Here is a 25,092-nt window from a genome sequence, read left to right on the forward strand (position 1 = left end):
GCTGCGTGAGTGGTGCGCTCTTCAGAGGCGTCAATTGGGTATGGCAAGCTATGGCAGCTGCCATAGGCCTACCTTGGCTACAGGGGACATAATGAAATGTACTTTTCATCGTGCCTGTTGCTAAGGTATGGCAACATGACTGGTGTCACACCAGTCATTTTGCCATACCTTAGCTTTTTTTTAACTGACGCCACTGGCGCTCTGAGCTGCCGTGCCCAGTCTGTGCTCTCTGCATGCGCCTCAGAGAGGACGCATCGGAGAGAAATAACATCGTGCTTTAGGAGGACCGGACTGTGGACTTTTTGCCCTGTGCAAAGCCCTAAAGGATTCCAATAGTTCTAACTTCTAATCTGTATTAATGTGATTTCTATGGAGTGGCATTGCATAGGATAGCCGTCACCGTTGTTTGACAGGTAACACCACTGGCAAGCAAACATGGACAGTCTGAGGGTAGGCAAAATGGCTCTTCAACAGCAGTGAATTGACCAGACAGGCCTGGTGAAAAGTCTCTCCTCCACGGTGAAAAGGCCACGCGAAAAGACCAAATGCGTGTAGGCGAATATGTTATAGGCGAAAGTGCTGGTGACCATTGTCATCATTTTTGCCTGCTTGAAAGGAAATACATTTAGGCAATCCAAGGTTAGTTTCCACGCACTTTGACCACAGGTAAAAGCTCATAGCTGCATGATTACGTTGAATAAGCATCTGATCGTTTAGGTGGGAATGCGTTCTGTGGGAATGCTCTCTCCCTGTGTGTCTCTCTCCCCCTCTCTGTCTCCCCTCTGTGTCTCGAAAATATTCGGGTCGGGATTTCATATAATGGGGGATGAGATTTCCAATTTTCTCCTGGGTGGGTTTTCTCTGGTCCTGGGATGACTTCTCCCAACCCTAGGTTGACTATTCCGTGCCCTGGGATGACATCTCCAATTTAAAAAAGGTATGACTTTGAAAAGGGATGACTCTTCTGTAGGGTGACCAGACGTCCCGTTTTACCCGGGACAGTCCCGTTTTCAAGCTGCGTGTCCCAGTGTCCCGACAAATATCTCTAAAACGCTATTATGTCCCGGTTTTCAACATTCACTGCAAAATTGTCCCGGTTTTCGCCAGAATTAAAATAATAGTAGCTGTTTTCAGTGGTTGCATAGACATTTATCATGTTCTTTTCATGAAAACATGCTCACCTAACCAATCAGAAAAATCACACCCGTGTGAAGTGGAGCTGTGTGTGTGTGTGTGTGTGTGTGTGTGTGTGTGTGTGTGTGTGTGTGTGTGTGTGTGTGTGTGTGGATCATGTGTACCGATTTTTGTGACATTTGAAGAAAATATGTAGGAAAAGGAGCAAAAAGTGTGTTTTGGAGAAAATTCAAGATGGCGGAAAATCTATCATGGCGCAAATGGGCGTGGCCTATATGGGGAGATGCGTCATGGCCCAAGGAATCCAGGGAAAAAATATTTTTAATTTTCCGACCTACGGTTCAAGAGTTACAGGCCAAAACGTAAAGTGGGGTGTTATGGCGCCACCATGCGGCCAAATGACACAATTATTTTTTATTTAATCCTTGAAATCATTATGAACCTCCTCTCCAAGTCTTGAAACTCTAGCCCCTATGGTTTGCGAGAGACAAATAATTGAATGTGAGTTTTTGCGATTCCCATTATAAGTCAATGGGGAAAATTAATTCACTAATAAATTAATATCAATTAAACTATAGAACCTTTCTCTTAGAAAAGTAATAGCCCACGATTCCCGAGTAAGCCGGTCGATTTGACATATGGCGCGAGTGTGTGGTGGCAAAACTGTGGGACTAGTGGCGTGCCGAAGTTTAGGAAGTTCAGGCTACATACACACACACAGACAGACAGACCCACACAGCCACGTATAGGGAGCCTGTGCTTCACACAGCTCCAAAAAGGAACAAATTCGTTGCGTGTCTGAATTCAACGCTGAGGCTGTTTGTCAATCACTCACTGCCTGTTTGCAACCCTGCGGTGCGTGTGTGCGCGTGCACGAACGTTAGAGAATGGGCACGCGCGTGCGCGGTAACGTGCGCATTGCTTTTAGGGTCCCAGTTTTAGGCAACAGTGTTTTGTGTCCCGGTTTGAGTGGCTGAAAATATGGTCACCCTACTCTTCTGGCATTCCAAAAAACATGCCACTCGTAATCTCTGTTTTAAAATGCTGTTATCCCAATAATCCACAAGAGGGCACTAATCAAGCATGTTCTCCCCAGCCCATCAACCACACAGAAACAAGCTCCTGCCCAGCCTGGGTATTATCAGTGGCTTTACTTTTTGGAGCGGTGTGTGTAACACAGCAGCTCCGCTATAGGCAGTAATGTGTGTCTGTCCTCACTAGTACGAGTGTGTCTGTCCTCACTAGTACGAGTCTGTCCAGTCAAGTTTGAAGAGGATCTGCACATGCGCGATTTTACCACCCACACACACATACACACACACACACACACACACAAACAAACACACACACACACACACACACACACACACACACACACACACACACACACACACACACGTGCGCACAGCAGTTACACAACATTTCGGTACCTATCGAATTGAGTTCCCCTCCGCCCGGATGCATGGAGGCTGATGGGATACTGCAACATACTGCGTTATATAGATCTAAGACACAGAATTCAGATATCTAGAACACATAGAATCTAAAACATAGACCTGGAACTGCTTAAATTCACCGCTCCACTTCGAACGAGGTTTGATTTTAATCTTTAATTGGAGCCGTGTGCAGAGCACATGAGCTCCCTCTGAGTGGCAATGTGTGTCCTGTCTCACCAGAGTCTGTGTCCAGTCGAGAATGAACAGGATCTGCCCATGCGCAATTCTTTGGATGGGATTTATGTCACTTTGAAGTGAGCCGATTTTTTGGATGGGATTTATGTCACTTTGAAGTGAGCCGATTTTTTGGCTGGGATTTATGTCACTTTGAAGTGAGCTGATTTTTTGGATGGGATTTATGTCACTTTGAAGTGAGCCGATTTTTTGGATGGGATTTATGTCACTTTGAAGTGAGCCGAATCTCTGGGATCCGTTCTTTTCAAAGAGCCGTTCAAAAGTTATTTATTTTGTAAATACTTTGTAGATTTTGATTATAATTACAAATCACTTCAATCAAAAACATAGACCTGGAACTGCTCAAATTCACGGCTCCACTTCGAACCGAGGTTTGATTTTTTGAATACCAAATGAATTGCAAGCACGCATTTGCAAACACAATTACTCTCTAAAATGAAATCTATGCTCAATAAAATAAAAACACCATGCTTAGTAGTAAACCTGATGTTGACGAGAGTCTGTGTTTTGTACCTTTAATCTCTAATCTCTAACATTGTGGATGTTTTGTAGGTATTTAAATTGTCACCATCAAATACCTCTGTGGTCCAGGAGATATGCCAGTGCTTTATAAACAGAAAGTTCAAGGATTAGGTTTTTCCGAGGGTGTACCCTGAGCACTATTCTTTCACAAGGGCCTGCAAGACAAAAATCGAAAACACATTGGTGCATTGCCAGCTAGTATTAGACGAGACATTAGCACACACACACACACACACACACACACACACACACACACACACACACACACACACACACACACACACACACACACACACACACACACACTGTAAAAAACACAAATATTGTAATTGTAAATATGTGTTGTTTTATACATACTGTATGACAACAACAATAATAATAATAATAACACCAGGCAACATATGAAATCCATACAAAACATGACAGTAGTGTCTTTGTAGCATTACAATTATCTGTAAGCACAACAGCTGTATTCAATTGAATTAATTTACAATCTCAAATGATTAGGCAGTAGGGAATAGTAGGTTAGTTATATTTCATATTAAGCAAACATTAGGCAAAAAAAGGCAAATATTCCACAAAAATTGCAGATCCTCAACACGTGTCACAACACGACCCGTTGTGAGCTTTTGTATCTGTCATTTTCGCTATTTACAATAAAGTATATAGGTTTTAAGTAGCTTACAATTTAAAATGTAGGCATTTGGCAGAAGCTCTTAATCCAGAGCAATTTACAATAAGCAAGTTAATAATACATCAATACAATAAGCAAGGTAATACATCAATACAATAAGCAAGGTAATACATCAATACATCAACATCAATACATCAAATGCATAGAAATATGAATCTAGAAAAAAATAACGTAGCTTAGAACTGAACACGAAAGGCCTTCTGCGGTGTGAGCTCCTTTCTATGCAATGTTCCCTTTTAGGAAAAGGTAGGGTTTCTCCACCAAAACCGTCAGAACATATCCCATCACTAGTGTCAGCACCAGGTGGCCTAAGAACAGGTACATCTGGAAATAAAGAGAAGATGACATTACATTTTCAGCTCGGGATACCTACAGGACAGTGGTGGGAAAAGTACTCAAATGTTTTACTTAAAGTATATTAATACTGTAGTGTAGAAATACTGTTACAAGTAAAAGTCCTGAATTACAAATGTATACTTGAGTAGAAATACAAAAGTATTGCCATCAAAATATACTTAAAATACCAAAAGTAAAAGTATAAACTGTTTGAAAATAGCTGATCTACAAGCTCTAAAAGCTTTAAAAGCTGTACAAGCTCTATGAGCTATATAAAATAGGGTTTAAGTGGTTTATATATGTTTTTTAATATTATAATTTACTTGCAAAGTAACTAACTCAAGTTTTCAAATAAATGTTGTGGAGTAAAAGTACAATATTAGGATCTGAGATGTAGTGGAGTAGTAAAGTACTAACCAAATATGTTTTTATATTGTGGTGGTATTGCTACCTTTTAAGTAAAACTACTTCTACCGCCACCACACTACATGGAAATACTCACAAAGTTGAGGTCAGTGTAGTGGATTGGAGTCTCCTGCTTGCTATTGTAGATGATGATGAGAACAGGGTGGATCAGATAGCAAGCAAAACTAATGTTGGAAAGCGGAACCCAGACATCAAAAGACAGCAGGCTGTTGATGAAGCCTTTAAAGAGAGAGGGAGACAAAAAAAATCAGTTTCTGAGACCATTTAATGTGCTTGGAAATGTCTGCTTACAGTACATACACAGTGTGTGTGTGTGTGTGTGTGTGTGTGTGTGTGTGTGTGTGTGTGTGTGTGTGTGTGTGTGTGTGTGTGTGTGTGTGTGTGTGTGTGCGTGCATGCGACATCATGATTAGGGGTCATCAACATGTCCGTTTGGGGACAAATGTGTCCGTGGCAAATTCTAGATTTTCTTTTTTACACACCATTATAATTGTCTTATTTAGATCACAAGACCCAATTAGATTACTGAATGTCAAGTCTCCAGGTTTTCTTCAGAATATTTATGACACTTATTTACTACGACGCTATGGCATATTAGGAGTCCAACTAGTACCAGTGGTTCTCAAATGTTTTATTTGCAAGGACTTGAATAACACTGAATAACACTGAATAACACTGAAAAACACAGAGAGTGTGCAAATGGAACCAACATTTGGTTCCATTTGTACATTCTCAGTGTTACAGACCTGTTATGGTCATGATTCAGGGTTATCTCTTGAAGTGTTCCGTCTCATTTTGTATGTCTGTGGCAAAAAATACATTTTGACAAAAATGTCCACCACATGCCAACATGGCGATGACCCCTGGTCATCATCATAGGTGTAGCCTGACCTCCATATCCTTCCTCGCAGGCCACAATGATCCAGGCCACTCCCAGGGCCCAGAGGGGTCTGTGCAGCCCCTGGTACAGGGCATGGGAGACGGATGGCCCGGGTGGGACGTCCCGCAGGGCGTAGGCCAGTCCTATTAACACCGCCATGCCCAACAGGCAGGACAGCCAACCCAGCGCTGCCTGCCACTGAGGAGACAATGATGCAGATGAAAGGGTTAACACCTGGACGTTGTCTCTAGATCAGTGGTTTTAACACTCTTTGTCCCCCATCAGGCAGGTCAACATCTCAAGGCACACCTGTATTCGTAGCGAAAATAGCTGATCTACAAGCACAACAACGTGCCATGATGCGACGCATTGTGAGCCTGTAGATTTGTTGATTGATTGTAGATTTGTGCCTATAATGACATTCCCAAAATAGGTTTGAATTTCGGCCTAGAAGGTAAATTTTACCTTTATTCTGCGTTCTTCTCTCCCCCAAAAAAGTAATCCAGATGTTTTTTTTGTTTGTTTTTCATAAGAGGCAATGTTGCCCTTTCACTGCATTTCCGCAGATGGCTGTACCGGAAAAATGGATTTTCGAGCGAGAGAAATAAGAGGACCAAAGGCCTGTCCATTCTCTCTCTGAAACCTAACTTTTCTTCGGAAAGGTACAGTTCAACTACAAAATGACGTCACTCGTAACTTCTGAAAAGCATTATCCTGAGTTAGAGTTCAGAAAGCTGCATGTCGGAAAGTCGGAACTCTCAGACAAAAAGTTCGGGTATGGACAGGCCTTAACAATATTACTCTTGTTTGGAGCCTGGAATAGGACGAAACGCCATGAAAGGCCTGTTATGAAAAAGCAAAGAAACAAAAACTAAAAAACACCTGGACTACTTTTTTGGGGGAGAGAAGAACACAGACTAAAGGTAAAATAACCTTCTAGGCCAAACTTCTCCTTTAAGAGACTTAATTATTGCATACAGTATATTGCCATAATAATGTATGTGGTTGTTACAAAATCCCAAGGCAGAAATGGACCGTTTGGGAACCACCGCTCTATGAACAGGCTAGTGTTCCTGAGATAACAGCTGCACAATAGATATGATTATGAACCCTAAGATGTAATGATACATCATGCATGAAATGCGATTACATTTTAATAAAAGAATGAGCTGTGTATACAGATATACTGACATAGATTGCATGAAATGTGCGTCATAGATAGCATATTCTGAAATTCATACCTGGTGTTTTAAGAGCGGATCTTTTTTTGTGGTCATGTATATTCCTGCCAGGATCCCTATGAGATATGGCCCATATCTGGTGTAGGGTTTATTGTAGTAATACTGGAAATAGCTTTCATAAGCACTGGAACCAAATAGATAGATACATAATATCTGTTAAACATTTTGAATAAGAATGGGGTTTTGAAAGTAAATGTTTGCTTACTGAAATGTTTTTGTTTAAAAAAAAAACCATTATGGTGTACTGTAAAGTAAAAATACAATTTAAAAGAAATAGCTGCCTTAAAGGTCATGTAGATAAGCTTTGAATGAAAATGTATAATAATAATAATAAATTAGATAGATCTACAGAACTTTTAAAAGTAGTCCTTTTCTTAAAAAAAGTATAATTATGATTGGTAATAATTTAAACATCTTTACGGACTAAGGACCATTTTACCTATGGGACAACCAGTTCTTATTTTATTGTTGTTTGGGACACGATCAACACAATCCTGAGTTGTTTTTTTGTGTTCAATCAGTACAATTCAATTCAATTCAATTCAATTTTTAGATATTTTAGTATTTCAGCATGCTACAAAGCATCATAATGCATCACCACGTCTACTAAATTAGACTCCACACTTTTCTTTTAAATTAATGCTATACTATTTTTATAGTGTTTTTGTAATACAGGGTATTTGTCAGGGGTGACATCCACCCTCTATCTTGTGTTGTTGCACACCATTTTTAGTTGTCTTTTTGTTTTGTTTTAAGGTTATATACCTTAGCCAAGGCACTGTACTTGAGTAAATGTACATAGTTACTTTACACCACTGATTCTGGTGTCTTACTTACAGTGTCGTTGGCTGGTGGACAGGAAGCTGAAGTAGGGCCGTTATAACAGCACTGGCCAAACTGGATATCAACAGCAGAGCTGCTGCCACTGCAACCAGTATACCTTTATTACTGATGGAGAGGACGGTAGGGAGGAGACAAAAGATCAGAAACATACAGTAGAGTAGAGTAGAGTACTGTACATAATAATATGTGGGATTTCTCCTCTGGTTGAGGTGAAATACAGCAGATAGCCTACTGTACATGTATTGAAGTTGTAACCAAAGAATAATGCTCAGTTATCGTCACTCATGTCACATGAGAAAAAATAAGCAATCTACACGCTCGACATGTTGTGGTCTTGTTGATCAGTTATTTTCAGCGGGTAGTACTGTGCTGTTGGCTTACAGTCGGTATAGGTAGATCAGTAGAGGTGTGGTGGCATAGAACTGAAAGTCTAAAGACAGGTACCACGTCCAGGGCGCACACTGCAGAGAAACCAGCCAATAGACAGAGAGGAACACATCAGTTAGAAAGCACCATTAACTTGCAATGGAATGAAATGGTGAAGGTCATTAAAGGATAGATCAATATAAACCAGTGATTCTCAATCGCTTTCATTTTAAGGACCACCAGTTTGGCATGCATTCGGACCACTACTGTATATATGTTACAATTTCTGGCACCCCAATATACACTGTAACATCCTCCTAAGCCTCCACTTGGTTCCTAATCCTAGTTCTCAATATACGTATTTGATTACATTTTCATCCTACGATTTTTGCAACCCTTTTTTTCACCCAGTGTCAATTCAATGAAGCCCTTCAAAGACCCCTGGGGTTCCCTGGACCCCACCTTGAGAACCACTGACATAAACAAAACACAAAAAAAGATCAGCAGCAGTAACTGAATTGAATTGATTGGTGGTTGAACTCACGATATCAGTGATGGTGAAGAGGTTGTTGACCAGCAGTAAGTTGGACCACCAGTATTTCTTACAGTTCATCACCTCATCTTCAGCCGTGAACCAGAAGGCTCCTCTCTGGATCACTGAGAAGAAACCGATGGCTAGACACACAATGAACAGGTGTAGGGGTTGGATCCTATACGATGGGACCATGTGCGTTTGATGATGGGGATTAAGAAAGAAAGATAGGGAGGGAGGGAGATGGTGATCAGCTTTCAGAAGCTTTCAGAGTGTATACTGCTTAGTTGCCAGATGAGACACCCATGATGATACACATCTACTGTATGAGAAGGTACAGTGTAAATTATGACTCGATAGATCAATGCACCTTTTAAACCTCTTGAAGAGATAGTTGGCCACCAGACTAGGGCTCAGTTTGTCTTCAGATTTGTGTATGGAGCTAAGTAAAGACCTGGCACTGAGCAGACCCCTGCAAAACACATGAAAACAAGACATTACGAAGAAACTGATTTACCATATTCACACAGCAGCCATATTGCTCTTACTGTACATCACATCCATACTTGGGGTGTGAGTCTGTGAGCTTCAACATAATTTGTTCCAAGATGAATAGTTAAAATGGCTAAGATGAAACACTGAAAATTTGTGGCAAGAGGTTTTGCCAATAATGACATGCTCAAAATAGGGATGCCAGGTTAAAAGTGTTTAAAGGAACTTAAGACAAAACAAAACAAAACATCACAGTAAAAGGGCCCAAGCCAAGTGCAAACTGTTCAGTCTCACCCCAGGAGAAGGAAGGTGTCCACAGCCAGATATACCGGCCCGCTGAACGCAAACACATACATGGGGTTCCTCTCCACTGTCTCCTTCCATACCTTCTCGTTATCTGCAACAGAGACCATGGCAGTACGAGTGAAGCACTGTTCAAGTAAATGAAGGAGCTACTGAATGTAATAATTGAGGAATGGGTTTGAGTTGTGTGGTGTAAGTCACTAAATGCATTTACTCAAGTACTGTAGGCCTACTTAAGTACAACTTTGAGGTGCTTTTACATTACTGGGGTATTTCCTTACTCCACTACACTTTTTTCAAAACTTTAGTTACTAGTTACTTTGTAGATTTGTAGAAAACATACATTAACCACTTCAGCCCTATACATTTTGGCTATTTTCAAATTTGTACACATTTGATACATGTGAAACGGGACATTCTGCATAACTTTCTACTTTCGGTACTGATACCAATACTTTTGTACTTTTACTCAAGTCAATTTTGAATTACGGACTTTTACTCGTAACAGAGTATTGCTACATTGCAGTATTGATACTTTCACTTAAAGGAGTGGCGACACCGGCCGAAATTTAACATTATGATACAGTAGGTCACATGGTGTTCCTTCAAACAGTCTGAAAAGGAGGCGGGGCTGACATGCCCAGGAGGATTCACTACTAACTGACACGGTCAGGGCATGGGCATGTCGGCTGCCTGGGCATGGGCATGTCGGCGTGAAAACTGTCTCCAGTGATTGGTTACTTTCAGTACAGTAACTACAATACATTAATTTGATTGGGTCATTTAACATGGGGGTACATGACATCATTAAAGAAATTGGCTAAATTGATAGCCATAATTAGCTGTTTTGGCCGTGTCACGCCCCCTTTAAGTCAAACATTTGAGTACTTTCCCCGCCACTGCTGTCTCACCCAGGTTTTTCCATGCACTGAGCTGGATGGTGTGGCCACATATGATCCAGAAGAGGCTGAGGACGCGGATTCCGTTCAGGGAGGAGTAGCTCCCTCCTGTGTTGTTGGAGGTGGTGCCAAGCACCCCCTGGCAGGTCCTCTGGAGAGGGAAGACCTGGAGAAACCAGTGCACACAACCTAGAGGGAAACACTACGTGAGTGTCCAAATGGCAGTAGGGCAGAAACCTTGTGTCTCCATTTTTCCTAACATATTTTTCTTTGCAAAAGAATGCTGTACTTTTTGTCACAAAATGTAGCAGAAATTAGCTGATCTAAACGTGGTTAAAGCTCATTGTAACTTATAGAGGGTATGCGCGTGACATCATCGGCATACCCGGAAGTTATGCGGTAACGCCTACTGAGTGGCAAAAAAACTACTTTCTGGCCTTAATAGCCCCTACATCTAAACAGAAAAGTTCTATCTGATTGCATAAAACGACGTTAAACGATGTTAAACTCACTTTGTCACTCGCTTTGCCACTCAACTTGCCACTCAACTTGCCACTCACTTTATGCATGCACATACCTTCTAGATTTTGTCCAATCTGTATGGTAGAGTTTCCAGAGTTTTTCCTGATATCTCTGCGTGCCGAGGCCCGAGTTTGCTGAGTTTAGATTAATTTGATTTGTTTAAAAACAAATCCAAAATCGGATTGCCGATCCGCGGGGCCTAAATGCCCCAAAGAAGATTAAGATTTAGTGCTTCCAGTGTGGGACCGGAAGCGGAACCCGATCTGCATTTTATTTGGCCGGAACAAGCCATTTCTCTGTGACCACTTCCTGTTCACTTTCTTTGTAAACAACACTGTTTTGCTTACCAATCAATGAGTTTTAATACTATATTTATACAATTGAGATGGTTCTATTTGGTCTCCTAAGGGGACATTTAGATCCTGTATCTTGGTTGGCCAATTCAGTTTCTCCCCAGAGCAAGCAGGCAAGCTCTATGAGCTCAGTGGTCAAAATGTCAGCATTGCACAGAAGACCCAGGTTCAAATCCAGGGTAGAGCGGGGAAGTTACATAGTGCAGCTCAAGTCTGTGTGTCTGTTTTATAAATACTTTTCATACTTTTCATACCAGAAAAGTATTTACAGCTTGTTACTAATAATTACATTGGTATACATTGGAGCACAGGATCCAACAAGAACAAACACTTTGGACATACAGTACAAGGTTTGCGCAAGTCACAAACTTGACCCTTACTATTTTCTTCCTCTGGACTGCTGTGTGTCTCACTCAGCTTCCGGACGGTGTAGCTGCGATTCCCTCCACTAGGGGGACCATTGAGCGTCATCATGGTTCCATACAGGTTAGGGTTGGTGTTCAGAGCAGACTCTACAGCCGGACTGACCTCTCTGTGCTGCTGCCAGCTGATCACAGCCATGAACAGGGTGGCTGCCAGCGGGATTGACACCATGACACAACACACAAACCTGAAGGATAGGATAGGGTCATTTTAGTTTTTCATACAATGTCATTGTGGGCTCGCCTATAAGGCGAGCACACTTTAGATATTGTCATTATTTATCTATCAGTCAGTCAGTCAGTCAGACAGACAGACAGTAGACGGGAACTTCGGTTCCTTTCTACTCCTACATACTTAGTGAGAAAATGAAAATAAAAACATCAATGTGTTCAGTTTACAGTGGCGAAGTGCGCTATTATTTTTTATAGCAATCGGCCAAATGGTGGCGCTGTAGGAAGCCTTCGAAAGTGCGAACTTTGAACAGGTATAGCTCATGCTGTGTTTGAGTTACAGTCATGAAACCTGTATACACGTATGCGTCTCCTCATGCCGAACAACTTTTACCCTCTGACTTTTGACCTCTGACCTTTAGGTCTCCCACAATTTGGAATTATCTGAAAAACAGTAAAAATCTATCTCCTCCTGGGATTTTCGCGTCAAGTGCACAAAACTTTTTTCACATGAACTTTGGACCAATACGGTCAAACTAATCTCGGCGGATTTCTTTTAAAGTGAAATATAATTTTTTAATGATTCAATCAATATTGCGGTTTTATGCAAATTATTCTTCGGCCTCTAAATCATACATGCAAAGCTACACTTTCATGGCATTTGGCAAAGATGTGGAGGGTTAGTCAAAGTATCACTGAAACCAATTTTATTCCAATCGGCCAAAGGGGGGCGCTATACGAAGCGTCTGAAAATTCAAACTTCAAACGGCCATAAGTCATGACTCGTTTCGTTTGAAGACATGCAACTTGTTACACGCGTGCTTTGACTCAAGCGGAAGACATCTGTGTCGTTGTTAAGTAAGCTCCGCCCTTCAATTTTCCGCCATTTTGAGCAGTTTGTAAAACGTGTAAACCCGCTTTTATTCTGGAATTTTCGCGTCACGTGCACAAAACTTTTTTTACGTGAACTTTGGACCGATATCTAAAGATCTGTCAGATCGGATTTCTTTAACATTGAAACATGCTTTTTTAAATAATTCAAACAATATTGCATTTTTATGCAAATTATTCTTCTGCCTCTAAAACATACATGCAAAGTCACATTTTCATGACAAAATAGTGTAGAGGGTTAGTTCAAATATCACTGAAACCAATCTTACCCCAAATGGCCAAAGGGGGGCGCTATATCATTTTGAGCAGTTTGTAAAACGCTTAAACCCGTTTTTATTCTAGGATTTTTTTTGCAATTTGCATGAAACATTCTACACGCAATCTAAGGACCTTTATCTAACATGCCTATGAAGTGCACACAAAAAAATTATAAAATAATAATAATAAATATAGCTGCAAGCAGCGATAAAGTGTCCAAAGCCAAAAACACCTCAAATCATGAACACAGCCTGGGATGTGCGTGAAATCTTGCAAGCACATTCCCAATAGGTCAAGGAACAGATACCAACCTTCTCACATTGGCCTGTTATAGCGCCACCAGCGGGTCAACTTTTGCACAACACATTTTTGGAACAAAATGGACAAACTTTGATGTCAGTAACGTCAAAGAGAGCACTGCCTGCGATCTTGACATTTTGTGCTTTTATAGCCATTGTTTTCTGGCTTGAAGCGAGCCCACAATTGTTTCGAAGGAACAATATTTTTCTAGTTAAATATACTATCCTACAAACTAGTAAGACACCTAAGGGCGACAAGGGCCATGTCTTGGCCATCTGGCCAGTGATGTATCAATTGTCCCATAAATGGAGACCCCTGGTACCCATATATGGAGATTCCTGGAGATTGATGACACCAGGGATCTCCATGTGGGCATAAAAGGGATTCTGATCAACAGCCGCATGCTGAAACAGTGCCCAAATTTGGAGATGACTGACATCACTGATACTGCCACCATGGTAACAGCCGCATGCTGAAACAGCAGAATAGGTTTGGAGGCAGACTGCGGCCCCTAGAAGTATCACTGAGACTAGATTTTTTTAGAGAACATTCTTAGCCATCTGAATATTATATACATATATACATAGGCGATTTTAAGGGGTGTCCTAGGGTGCACGTGCACCCCCTGGCCGCCAGGCGGCCATTTTGATTTTTTTTTTTTGTAATGTAACTTTATTTTATAATTATTAAATAAAACAGTGATCGTGATTTGTAAAATGTGCGCAAAAAGAGAGGTGGAGGGGCAAGTATAGTAGTTCACTCGACACTGACAGTAATGCTAATGAACGTGAACCAGAGGAGGTGGACGGAGCTTGCAGCAGCAGTGATCCAGCCACCGACATCACTGTGGAAGGCTCGCCGTTGCCGGAGACCGAGGCCCCGGTTCCTCCACAGCAAGCAAGCCCCACTCCAGACTCAACTGTTGTTACCCCAGGCCCAGACCCAGAGGAGCCAAATGAAGCCAACTTTGTTCATGAAAGAGACCCTTGCCATGGCCCGGATAAAGCCAAGCAGTTTTTGGCTTTGGGTCCATATCAGCCAGAAGATGTAGAATGTCCATTAAAGGCCGCTGGCGAAAAACAACGCAAATTCAGAAAGGAGTGGTTTAAAGATTTTGCCTGGCTGGAGTATAGCGTGCGCCATGACCGGGCGTTCTGCTTTCCATGTCGGGCCTTTGGTTCTGAGAACGCCGAGCAAGCTTTCAGGAGGACAGGTACATAAAGACACATCTCTGTTTACACAATGCTGTTGTACTCCCTCCAAGTGCATAGTCTATTATGTTCCCTTTTTTCAACTGTTTCGTTATATTGAAGAGAATGTGCGCAAAAAAAAAGAAATGGAGGACACGACACTGTTTGAAAAGAAACTTGCTTTTTTTCAAGAGAAGGGAATGCATAATTCTGATTCATTTGGTACATTAAAACACGTCTACACACTGTACCTCACCATACCAGTTACGAGTGCTTCAGCTGAGCGCAGTTTCTCTACTTTGAGACAACTAAAAACGTATTTACGGACAACCATGACTGATAAAAGAGTGTCAGATATAGGCATTTTACAGATTGAGAAAATACACGAAATTAAAGTGCAGAAAATAATTGAAAGGTTTGCAAGTGCCAAAACCCGGAGGCTGCAGTTCATTGTGTAATAAGGATGTGTCTACTATTTGTTTTTGTGAAATGCTTATTTGACACTGTAAATGACTGCTTGATTGCTTGATGAATGATGATTAACTTGATGTTTGGCTTTATATGTCCTGGCTGTGCTGCCTCTGTCTGCAAAATAAGTAAATAAATCCTATAGATAGACATATGGTGTCTAGAAAAAGAAGCACCTGTTTTACACTTTTTTTTGTTTATATTGTGTTACATTTGGGTACAAAATTAACTGCAGAAATCCGCTAAAACAACATTACAAAACCGCTAATATCCGCAATTTTTTTGCGCTGCGCGCGCGTGCATGAGGTAATAGAGGTCGTGCACCCCCTGCTGGAAGAGGCTAGAATCGCCTATGCATATATATATATATATATATATATATATATATATATATATATATATATATATTAAGCAGAAAACTACATACAGTATGTCAGCTTTACGGCAGCTGAGGATGTATAGGAACAATGCTCACAGGCAGGTGACAGCTGAGAGGTCTGGCGGTGCAGGTTTGGACAAACACTGGGTCATAAAGATCCCCTGAGTGGAGCTGGCCACCAGGATGGAGGGTAGAGGTGGGATGAGTGACACCTTGTCCTGCTGGAATGTATCTGGTAAACAAACAAAACACAAAGGTCCAGGCACGTGCACACATATACATCAAAGGGGGCCTGAGCCCCTGTCATTTTATACGTCTGTCAAAAGTGCCTTCTCCAGACCATGAATGCAGTTTTTAGTTTTTATTATGGTGAAAGAAATGCAAAAGCCCCCCCTTTCCATGCCATTCTTGAAGGCAGCGTTCCAGAGAATTGCCTTGTCCAAACTCTCCTGAACTTGAACGCATATTATATTGAAAGAATTGCCCACTCTGTGTAGAAATCCATGCTGTTACGCCAGATCTCCGGTATTGACTTGATTAGCACTGAAAATGCTCAAGCCCCTGAAAAAATGCTCAAACACCAAAAATAGCCGACCTCCAAGTTCACAACTAGCTAGGAGGTCTGCTATTTTCAATATTTTCACCCAAAGGCCCTTTTAGACATTCTCTGCACGTCCCTGCAAAGGTCGCAGATAAAGAAGAAAACTGTCCTGCATGTCTAATTGGGTGGATTCTTGGCACACAGCCAGCCATTCAAAGCCACTCACCATAAACCACAAGTGTCTGCACCTCCTCTTCTGTACAGGAGTCAGGGACACAGATGCCCACAAAATACTGGACCACATCCTAGAAGCATTATTTTAAATGATTAATATCACATAGTGCTGTCATCGTCTGCACTGAAACATAAACACATTACTGAGACACGTGGTACGTGTATTGTGTAACAGTGGTTCTCACAGTGGTTTTCCAGGGGGTCCCCATATATTAGATTGATTGGGACTTCGGAACCAAATGGATTGCTGAACCTAATTGCACTCTTGAGTTATGGGGGCCCGTAGCCTAGTGCATACCAAACTGGAGGTCCTTGAAATCAGTGGTGGAAAAATAGCAAAGGTATAAAATAGGTTCATGTATGTATGTTTGATAATATTATAATGTACAGTATATCTGCAAAGTAATTAGTAACTACATTTTTCAAATAGCCTACATGTAGTGGAGTAAAAGTACAATATTTGGTATCTGAGATGTAATGGAGTAGAAGTAAAGGTATTGGAAATACTCAAGTAAAGTACAAATACCTCAAAATTGTACTCAGTACTAAGTAAATGTTACTTGGTTACTTTACACCACTGCTTGAAATTAAATTGTTTGAGAACCATGGTCACACTGGCATACGCAAAAATAGCAGCTATCAAATGGAATGTCTCCTTTGGTTTTGTTGAAGAACATCAGGCAATGTGTGTAAACTGGTGCTATAGCTCAATGGTTCTCTAAAGTGGATTTCAGGGTGTAACAGAGAGAGATCCTCTGTTACTGATATTTGCACATAACCCTTATTTATTGATTGTTTGCAAAGCACATTGGCAATTTAATAAACCCTTTTGTAAATCCCGCCCCATTCTGCCCTGTTACTATGATGGGACATTAACCCTGGGCAGATTGTTTTTATAGTGGAAGTGGATGGGATTTTTTTCCCCTTCATAGCCTCATTACAGCTATATAAAGTACCACAAAAAACACATCTACGTGATATTAATAAAAAGGGAAGAAAAAGGTACAGTAATTACATAGCAAAACAGTAGTTTTCCCCCGAAAAATAAATGTTTTAATTAGTTTAATCCTCTGGATCAGAGATAGAAAGAGAAGCGCATTGCATCTTGGGTACTAGGAAGAGGACAGAGAGAATGTTTCTCCTCACATAATAGGCTGGCTTTTCGTAATTCTGCCCATTTAAATTATATGTACCCAATCGTGACTCTTAGACCATTGATAAGGTACATGTGAACTAGTTTGTTGAAGCTTATTCGTTATGATGAGCGAGATCGCTTGACGCTTGCCGTCGCTATCACCGTACCGGCCGATCTCCGTGTCGCGCACTGCGGACAGTTTTTGAAAGCCTGAAGCAACATTCTCCACTGCACAAACTCCACCCCCGATAGCAAAAAGTGAATGTTTTTTTCTGGTTGGCCAGTCAGGGAGTCTCAGGGACCAATCAGAAGGCTGACAAACGGTCTATTGTAAGGGCAATATTATGTTTGGAGTAACATAGAGAAGTGTAAAAGGATGTGAAAGATGTGAAAAGGATGCTACCATTGTGAACATGATGAGAGAGTTGAGGGGTGGAAAGCTAGTGGCAATGTTTGTAACAAGAATTGAAAGTTATATGTGTTGGTTTTGTGAATGAATACACCTTCGGGTTTAATCCTACACAAGGCCTCTGTACTGTACTCCAACCGCTAACATAGGGCACGTTCTCACCCAAAGTCCGCTTAAAAGGTCCGGATCAGGGACCAAATGTTTACATTGTTGCATTTTGAATTTGGTCCGGTTAGCGTTCACACGGGACTTTTGTTAAAAGAACCAAATATGTAAACAACTGACACGTGGTCATGCATACAGGCGGCTGTTGATCTATTGACAGAATAGGCTATTCCTATGGAAAATTACTTCACTGCCTATTCCAATTAATTTTGTGTTATTAATCACAGCCGCTTCCTATATCTCTTTTTTTAAAAGAAGCGAAACCCGCATTTCAGGCAGTAATTAGCGATGGATGGGTGGAGGAATCTCTCTCTCTTTCTCTTTCTCTCTCTATCTCTCTCTCTCTCTCTCTCTCTCTCTCTCTCAAAACATAGCCTGTATAAAGCCTTCTCCTTGATTCATTTAACAATAAATAGCGCAAGAACGCGAGAACATAATATAAGCATCCCCGTTTCCACATCAAATCTCTCTCTGTCTGTCTCTTCTTTCTTTACAAGCAAGTGAAGCAACGGGTCCGTAATGATATTTCCTATCCTTATCAGGTTGGAAATGTGAAGCTAAATGAATAAATAACCTAAATAAAAACAACTAGAAAGGCTTCGGGCCCTGTGGGCGCTCAGGCAGGACTGCTCTATATTTGATCAACATAAGGGGTTTAGGGGCGCTCAGGCAGGACTGCTCTATATTTGATCAACATAAGGGGTTTAGGGGCGCTCAGGCAGGACTGCTCTATATTTGATCAACATAAGGGTTTAGGTTTTAATTCAGATTAAAATGTTTTCAATACCTTATTGTCAATATCTATCATGAACAAAAAGGCACACTTGGTCGGACACCAATAACTCAGGAAACAGGAACAATTGTGTAAGGTGTCCAGTGTAGTCTGGGCTGACAGTCAATACTTTTGTACTTTTACTGACGTAGCCTATATGTTGAATTGAGGACTTTTGAGTGGTGTGGGGGTGGGGGGGGCTGTAGGCAAATTTGCGAGGTTGTTGTATCTAGACTGATTGATTGATTGAAGAGTTTAGCACTGTTTGCAATAGAAGACGCAGTTACAATACACAACATTGGCACACACACACAGTCCCATTTCGCGAGCCACCCGTGGGTCGAGAGACCCACACAGTACTTGGGAAACAATGCTTAAAACATCATACTCACGCAGCTTTATAGACGCTGTCTGTATCTGTGCTCTCTCTATCTCCGAGGCATGAGCGCACACTCACTCATTCACTCACTCACACACGCGACGCAAGCGAAAAGCGGTTGTCCGTGGTGTAACCTACTTATTATAACTCTATGGGTGTAACATGTTGAAAATTTAAAAATATCCGTGCCGTGTGGCAAGCGACGTCGCAAATGCATCATCCCAATGAGCAAACCTCCTTTGTTACAGAGGTTGAGTAGGTATCGGCGTGATGTCGCTGTACTGTCTGGGTATATAGGTGAAGTGAATGAATAGGCTATCAGCCTCTCACCAAATCTGTCATGTGTGTGCACTATAGCCCATGCAGGGACTCATGGGTTACGCGAGGCTACAGCAAGAGTGGACACTGTCTATTGACAAACTATTGGTCCCGTTTGAGCTACTCTGTTCTGTTGTGCTGGTCTCACTCTGCTCATTGATACTTTTACTTCAGTCTAAAATGTCCACCACTGATTTCACACGTTACGTGTTCACTTTCAACATCAAGGCAAATGAAATGGCAGCTTTTAATCTATGCATAAGGATAACACTTGTCGAGTTACGTTCTAGACTCGCATAGAAACACGACACATATTCGGTAACACTTCCCAACTTCAGGTCTCAAGTAAAAGTACAAAAGTATCGCTACCAACGTACCATGCTTGTTATTAACGGACTACACAAACACACGTGTGTCTCGTCAAACATCGCTGTTTTTAGGTGATTCACACATCCAGCATAGAGGTTAATGTTGTACTTGGATCCATTCCACGCGCAATGTAAGTAGTGGGAGAGGGGTAGCCTATATTCCAGCTCACTGTCTCCCTCCCTCCCTCTCCCTCTCTCTCGGAGGAAGGGGGGGGGGGGGGGGGGGGGGGGCAATTTTCGTGACGAAAATTGCGTAGGAGAACTTCCGGGAAAGATATGCTCAGTAAACTTACACATTACGTTTGTACAAAGTGTACATCGTGCAAATGGGTGGGTGACGTGACGTAACGTTTTCGCTGTCCTCGGTGTCAAACATGTATAAATAAAAAATATATTTGTCAAAAACCTTCTGAATATTGTGCAGGACATTAAGCTTTATGTGAACTTACTCAAGATTAAAACATTTCATTCCTCATTTCTTCAGAATCTTCAACCAAACATGGCAAAACTCATATGGTGTGACTGTCCTGACCTTGTTTCTCAAAGTGGGAACTTGAATAAAACTAAGAAAAAGAATTGCTAAAAATCATTTGAAAATGAATTTAGGCTAAAAAAAATGTCTATTTTGAGCCTATATCTTTTCAAAGTCAAAGCATAATGTTTTCAGTCATTTCTGATCAAAAACATTTTGTCCCCCAACCCAAAATCATTTGGTGTGACACTAGTTTGGAAAAATTAAACAGGCAATTATTTGGACAACTATTGGCTAGAGAGGTCCTTCTTCTGTAAGGCTATTCAGCACTCCCAGCACAACTGCAAGACAGGTGTCTGAGGTGAGTTATGATTTTAACATTTTCATGAAATGCCATCTTGTTGAAACGTTGACAAACTCACCATTCTGGATGTCTTTTGGTGTGACACCTTTTCTTTAAAAAAAGCTTAAGTTATTTGAGGTTTTGGTCATATTTCCATGTAGATCTAGGCTGCTTTGTTATAGCTAGCATGCTGTTAGCATGCTAATGTGTACATAGTAGCCTCAAGGTAAACCTAAATGGAGAAAACAGTAATATGGTGTGACACTTAATCATATGGTGTGACATGTCTGCTTGTCACACCATATGACTTGACTGTCACACCATATGATTTATACTGTATTTAACTACAGATATAACAACAAATAACAAAGTTCCATGTTTCTTTTGTACATTTAAACATTTGTTTTAAACATTTTTACATAAAATGTAATTTAGCTTCATTCAGTGATACTTCAAATTCATCAGACAGAGCAGAAACCCCTTCACAGAAACCTTAACATATTGTTTCAATCTAAACAATATTTTCTCTTTGTCTTAAACTATACATTCCATTTTCTTTTGTCAGCTGGAAAATGACAAGTGCTGAGAGAACGAGAAAGTACAGGGAGAAACTAAACAATGACCCAGCAAGGAGAGAGGAGCCAAAGGGGCGAGACTGCATTTTCTACGAAGAGCAGGAGGTTGTCTGTGGCATAGCAGAACCGCAACAAGGCAGCCGGTTTGCTACCCTCACCAAATACGACTGGCTGATGTACAATACAGTCTAAATGTATAATCTAATCTGATCTAATACTTTTGTACTTTCACTCACTGGACTGGACAGTGGACAGTGTTAAGGTAGGACCCGAGACAAAACTAGCGAAAATAGCTGATCTACAAGCTCTCAACACGTTGTGCTGCGAGAGCTTGTAGATCAGCTATTTTCGGAGTTGCGCAACCCAGCACTCTTTAGCTAGTGGAGATGTGGTGTAATGTCATGATTCCTAATTACATTTGTTCAACACAAAATGCTGTGTTCAAGTTCAGGAGACTTCGGAAAAAAGCAATTTACCTGAATGCTGAGTTCTGTTTCCACTAATTGGTGTTAATAAAATGTTGCCTTCAATGCCTTGGCTCCAAGTGTGGCTATGCGCCTTATTGTCCCTTTAGGATCCTTCTGCCGTGGGCCGGCAGAAGACTTAGGTGTGCGTAGCATTCCTGTGCACATCCTCATCATCCATCTACTACTACAATTCTTTCTTATCCCATGTTAAAGCCCTACAATAATATCCTGTTCAGAAATATTAAGGCCATGTTATCCTGGGTAATTGTTTAATCAATCAGTAAAGTTCAGTACTCACTAATAGGTAGGTTAAAACACAGTTTGCTTTGACACATGAAGATATGATCATACGGTGTGACACTAAATCATTTGGTGTGACATTCCAAATAGTGAGAAATCATACCTTTATTAATGATTAAACCAAAAAAATGTTTATGGATTACATAGAGAATATTATCAGGAAGAGTCACAAATATTTGTGTAATTTTAGAGAAAGTTTTGACAGAATACATTTAAAATATGTTGTAAGATCATGAACATGGGCCTCACACAGAGTGTCGATTATGAAAAAAATATACAGATATAATTAATTTTCAAAAAACTATAGTGGATCACTGGTTAGTTATGATAAAGGACTTTGATAAAGTGAGTAACTTAAGAAAGATGTACTCCATTTTCATTTTATGAACAATTATTTTCATGTCACACCATATGACGATTTTAGGCACAAGTACAACAAACTGCTGAATAAAGTCTGATTCCAATAAAATATCTAAAAACAAAATGTATTTCCATAAGGTTGAGAGTGAGTAGAACAAAAGTAAATAACTTTTATGCCTGCAATTTAAAGTTTTTTTAAAAACACATTTTTTGGGGCGTCACGTCACTGACCCAAATACCATAGCTTCAGGAGAAGCAGCTGAGAACATTCGGGTAAAAATGCGTGATTTTTGTGCAAAAGGTGGAGTCTTTAGAAGCAGTGTAAATGTGATTCTATCGCGGAGTTGCCTAAAAATAATCGAAAAATAATCGCTCTGAATTAGTAGTAGGGATAAAATAATGTATAATCCCAAATGTTGAATCTATATGCGTATGAGCCATACCTTTATGTTTATATGCGGTGGCGCATGCTTAAAAAGAACATATTAATGTAACGGGATGCTAACCCACATCTCTCCTCATTTAGCCATGAAACATAACAGCCGTGCATCAGACACTCGGACAGTGTTGTAAGCTTTTAAATCTGTTATTTTTGTGCACCGCACCCAATGACATGGACATACTGCCGTCCCAGCAACAACGTGAAGAGTTTGACTCGTGCACGCCCGTCCTCAGGGAACAGCGAGAGAGCGAAAATCCTAATGCCTCGAAAGAAAAGCCAAGTTTGACTTTATTTTGTGCTGTGGTCGTTTGGATGGAGGTTGTGCGCGCAGCGCGCCCGCCGCGCCGCCTCCTGCTCCTGTGATACACAAGATGGTGACCTTACTTTTATTTGTGACTGTATTTGTGTCAAAACAAACAATGATCACCGTGTTCGGAGAGCGACCCCTGGAGTCACCGCACACGATGGGTCACCAGTTTCCATGTAACCTCGCAGTTTCCATGTAGCTAACAAGACACCGCAGCCAGCGCCTGCTCACAGGGAGAGGAGACGATACAATTATTAACGTGTAGCCTACTGCAGGTCATGAAGACATATCAGCGGTCGGGTCATATCAATAATGATTCCCGTAAGAAATTCATGCTTTTAGAACTAATTATTAATCCAGCTTCACAACTGCAGTTAACAAAGATTGATGAGTGTAGTCTCTTGTAGCCGAAGTTACAATTGCTTCACGAGTAGTCGTTTATTATTTTTTCCATATTGTTTTTCAATGAACAACACACAATGCAGAATGTAGTAGGCTGATCAGACATAAGTTTGGTCCTCTATAAAGTCCGGCTCCGTTCACACCAGCAGAGGACCGGACCATGGTCCGTTTGGAAGGGGACCGAGTCCTGCCTTTTCAAGAGGACCATGGTCCGGACCAAACAAAGGGACCATGGTCCCTTTGCACGTTCACACCAGCGGACCAAAGGAGAAAGAGGACCATGGTCCCTTTTAAGCGGACCAAATAACCCTGGTGTGAACGCCCCCATAGTCATTCTCACGGGGATCTGTAGGTTCCCCTATGGGGGTCTAAATTGTCCCTTACAAGTCAAGTCAGTAACTTTGACAGTGTACAAATGGAACCAAATTATGTTTGTGTATGTTCACCTGCTTGAGGAACACCTGACAGTACTGTCCGGAGAAGGCAGGGCCTCGGACCGATAGACACTCCTGCAGGGAGCCAGGCCTGTTGACGTTACCCCCCTCCACGTCACTACCCATCTTCCCAAATGCATCGTACACTGAGAATGTAAGCAAGCACACACACACGCACGCACGCACGCACGCACACACACACACACACACACACACACACACACACACACACACACACACACACCTTTCTTTTAGCAATAGGCTATATATATATATATATATATATATATATATATACTTTAAATTTGTCTTGCTATTGTTGGTATTCCTTATTAATGTAGCTACAATATTAAGGAACCAAAACCAAAGAATTGTACTCTATATAGACTACTTTATAATGTATTCATGTCATTTGTATCAAATCAATCATAACATTTCTACTGTGAAACAGGATTGATGACTCAGTGATCTGATGCTAAACAATTAGTATGATCTTTATGTACATATATAATTTTTTTCCAAAATCCAAGAACTACAGATTTTTTACACCCCCCATTAACCCAAGTGAATAGTTTTCTTATCACCTACACTACAGTTTGTCACTCCACGCAAACCATGCAATTGTTTTACACTACAAAAATATGTGAACAAAGAAAATCAACCAATGCATTAGTCCAGTGGTCCGGGACAGCCAGTGGTGGCTCAAATGCTGTATAAGTCAGTGGTTATCAAAGTGGATTTCAGGGACTCTCTAGGCTCCTTTATGGGGGTTTAAATTGACCCTTACACGTCTGTAACTTTGACAGCAACCTGGGAAATAAAAATAAGTACTTACTCAGAGCAGCGTACTTCCTTGGCCTGGTGTGGTTGACCTCCCAGAGGAAGGCATGGGTGTCCTGTAAACACACCTTAGACACATTCAAAGCCTGTGCTCTTTCTACCATCCCCAAACCCACTACCAGCAGCACCGAGACCACCCATCTCATGTCCATCTCATCAGGAATCGTATTTCTTTTGCGTAAAGGACCGTTATATAACATTGGAAAGGACACGTCACGATCAGTGAGGTAGGGCGGACGTCCGTTTTCACGGTCTGCCCTGACCTGAACCATGTCATTTGAAGATTGACTCACACCTGTCTTTCAGCGTAAATCGGATGGGAGTGGGATTGATTCACCTCTAATCTCACCATTAAGCCAGGTAGTCACTACGAATCTATAAGTAATCATTGGGGGCCCTCTTCTAGCGCCACCATCCGGCCGATTTTTGCAAAACAAATTTTTGGACACTGCTCCTACAGATTTTGACCTAAAATCACGCAAACGGTACACACTATCTCTAAAATCATGTCATCAA

The 25,092-nt window shown here is 41.2% G+C and overlaps 1 protein-coding gene across 1 annotated transcript; it reads right to left on the reverse strand.

The window, feature by feature from the left end:
* Positions 1-4,260: 4,260 nt before the first annotated feature.
* oacyl (O-acyltransferase like) lies at positions 4,261-24,728 on the reverse strand (the record flags this gene model as incomplete). The annotated part of the gene is made up of 15 exons (XM_080743483.1): positions 4,261-4,365; positions 4,880-5,022; positions 5,695-5,881; positions 6,925-7,048; positions 7,762-7,872; positions 8,149-8,228; positions 8,678-8,843; positions 9,036-9,137; positions 9,452-9,554; positions 10,372-10,525; positions 11,604-11,844; positions 15,410-15,545; positions 16,081-16,159; positions 23,749-23,882; positions 24,572-24,728. The coding sequence occupies 15 exons, from the start codon at positions 24,726-24,728 to the stop codon at positions 4,261-4,263; spliced, it is 2,022 nt and encodes a 673-aa protein (XP_080599609.1).
* Positions 24,729-25,092: the final 364 nt, after the last annotated feature.

The sequence above is a fragment of the Nannobrachium achirus genome (genome assembly GCF_963921795.1).
Source record: "Nannobrachium achirus genome assembly, chromosome: 15".
NCBI classification, from domain to species: domain Eukaryota; kingdom Metazoa; phylum Chordata; class Actinopteri; order Myctophiformes; family Myctophidae; genus Nannobrachium; species Nannobrachium achirus.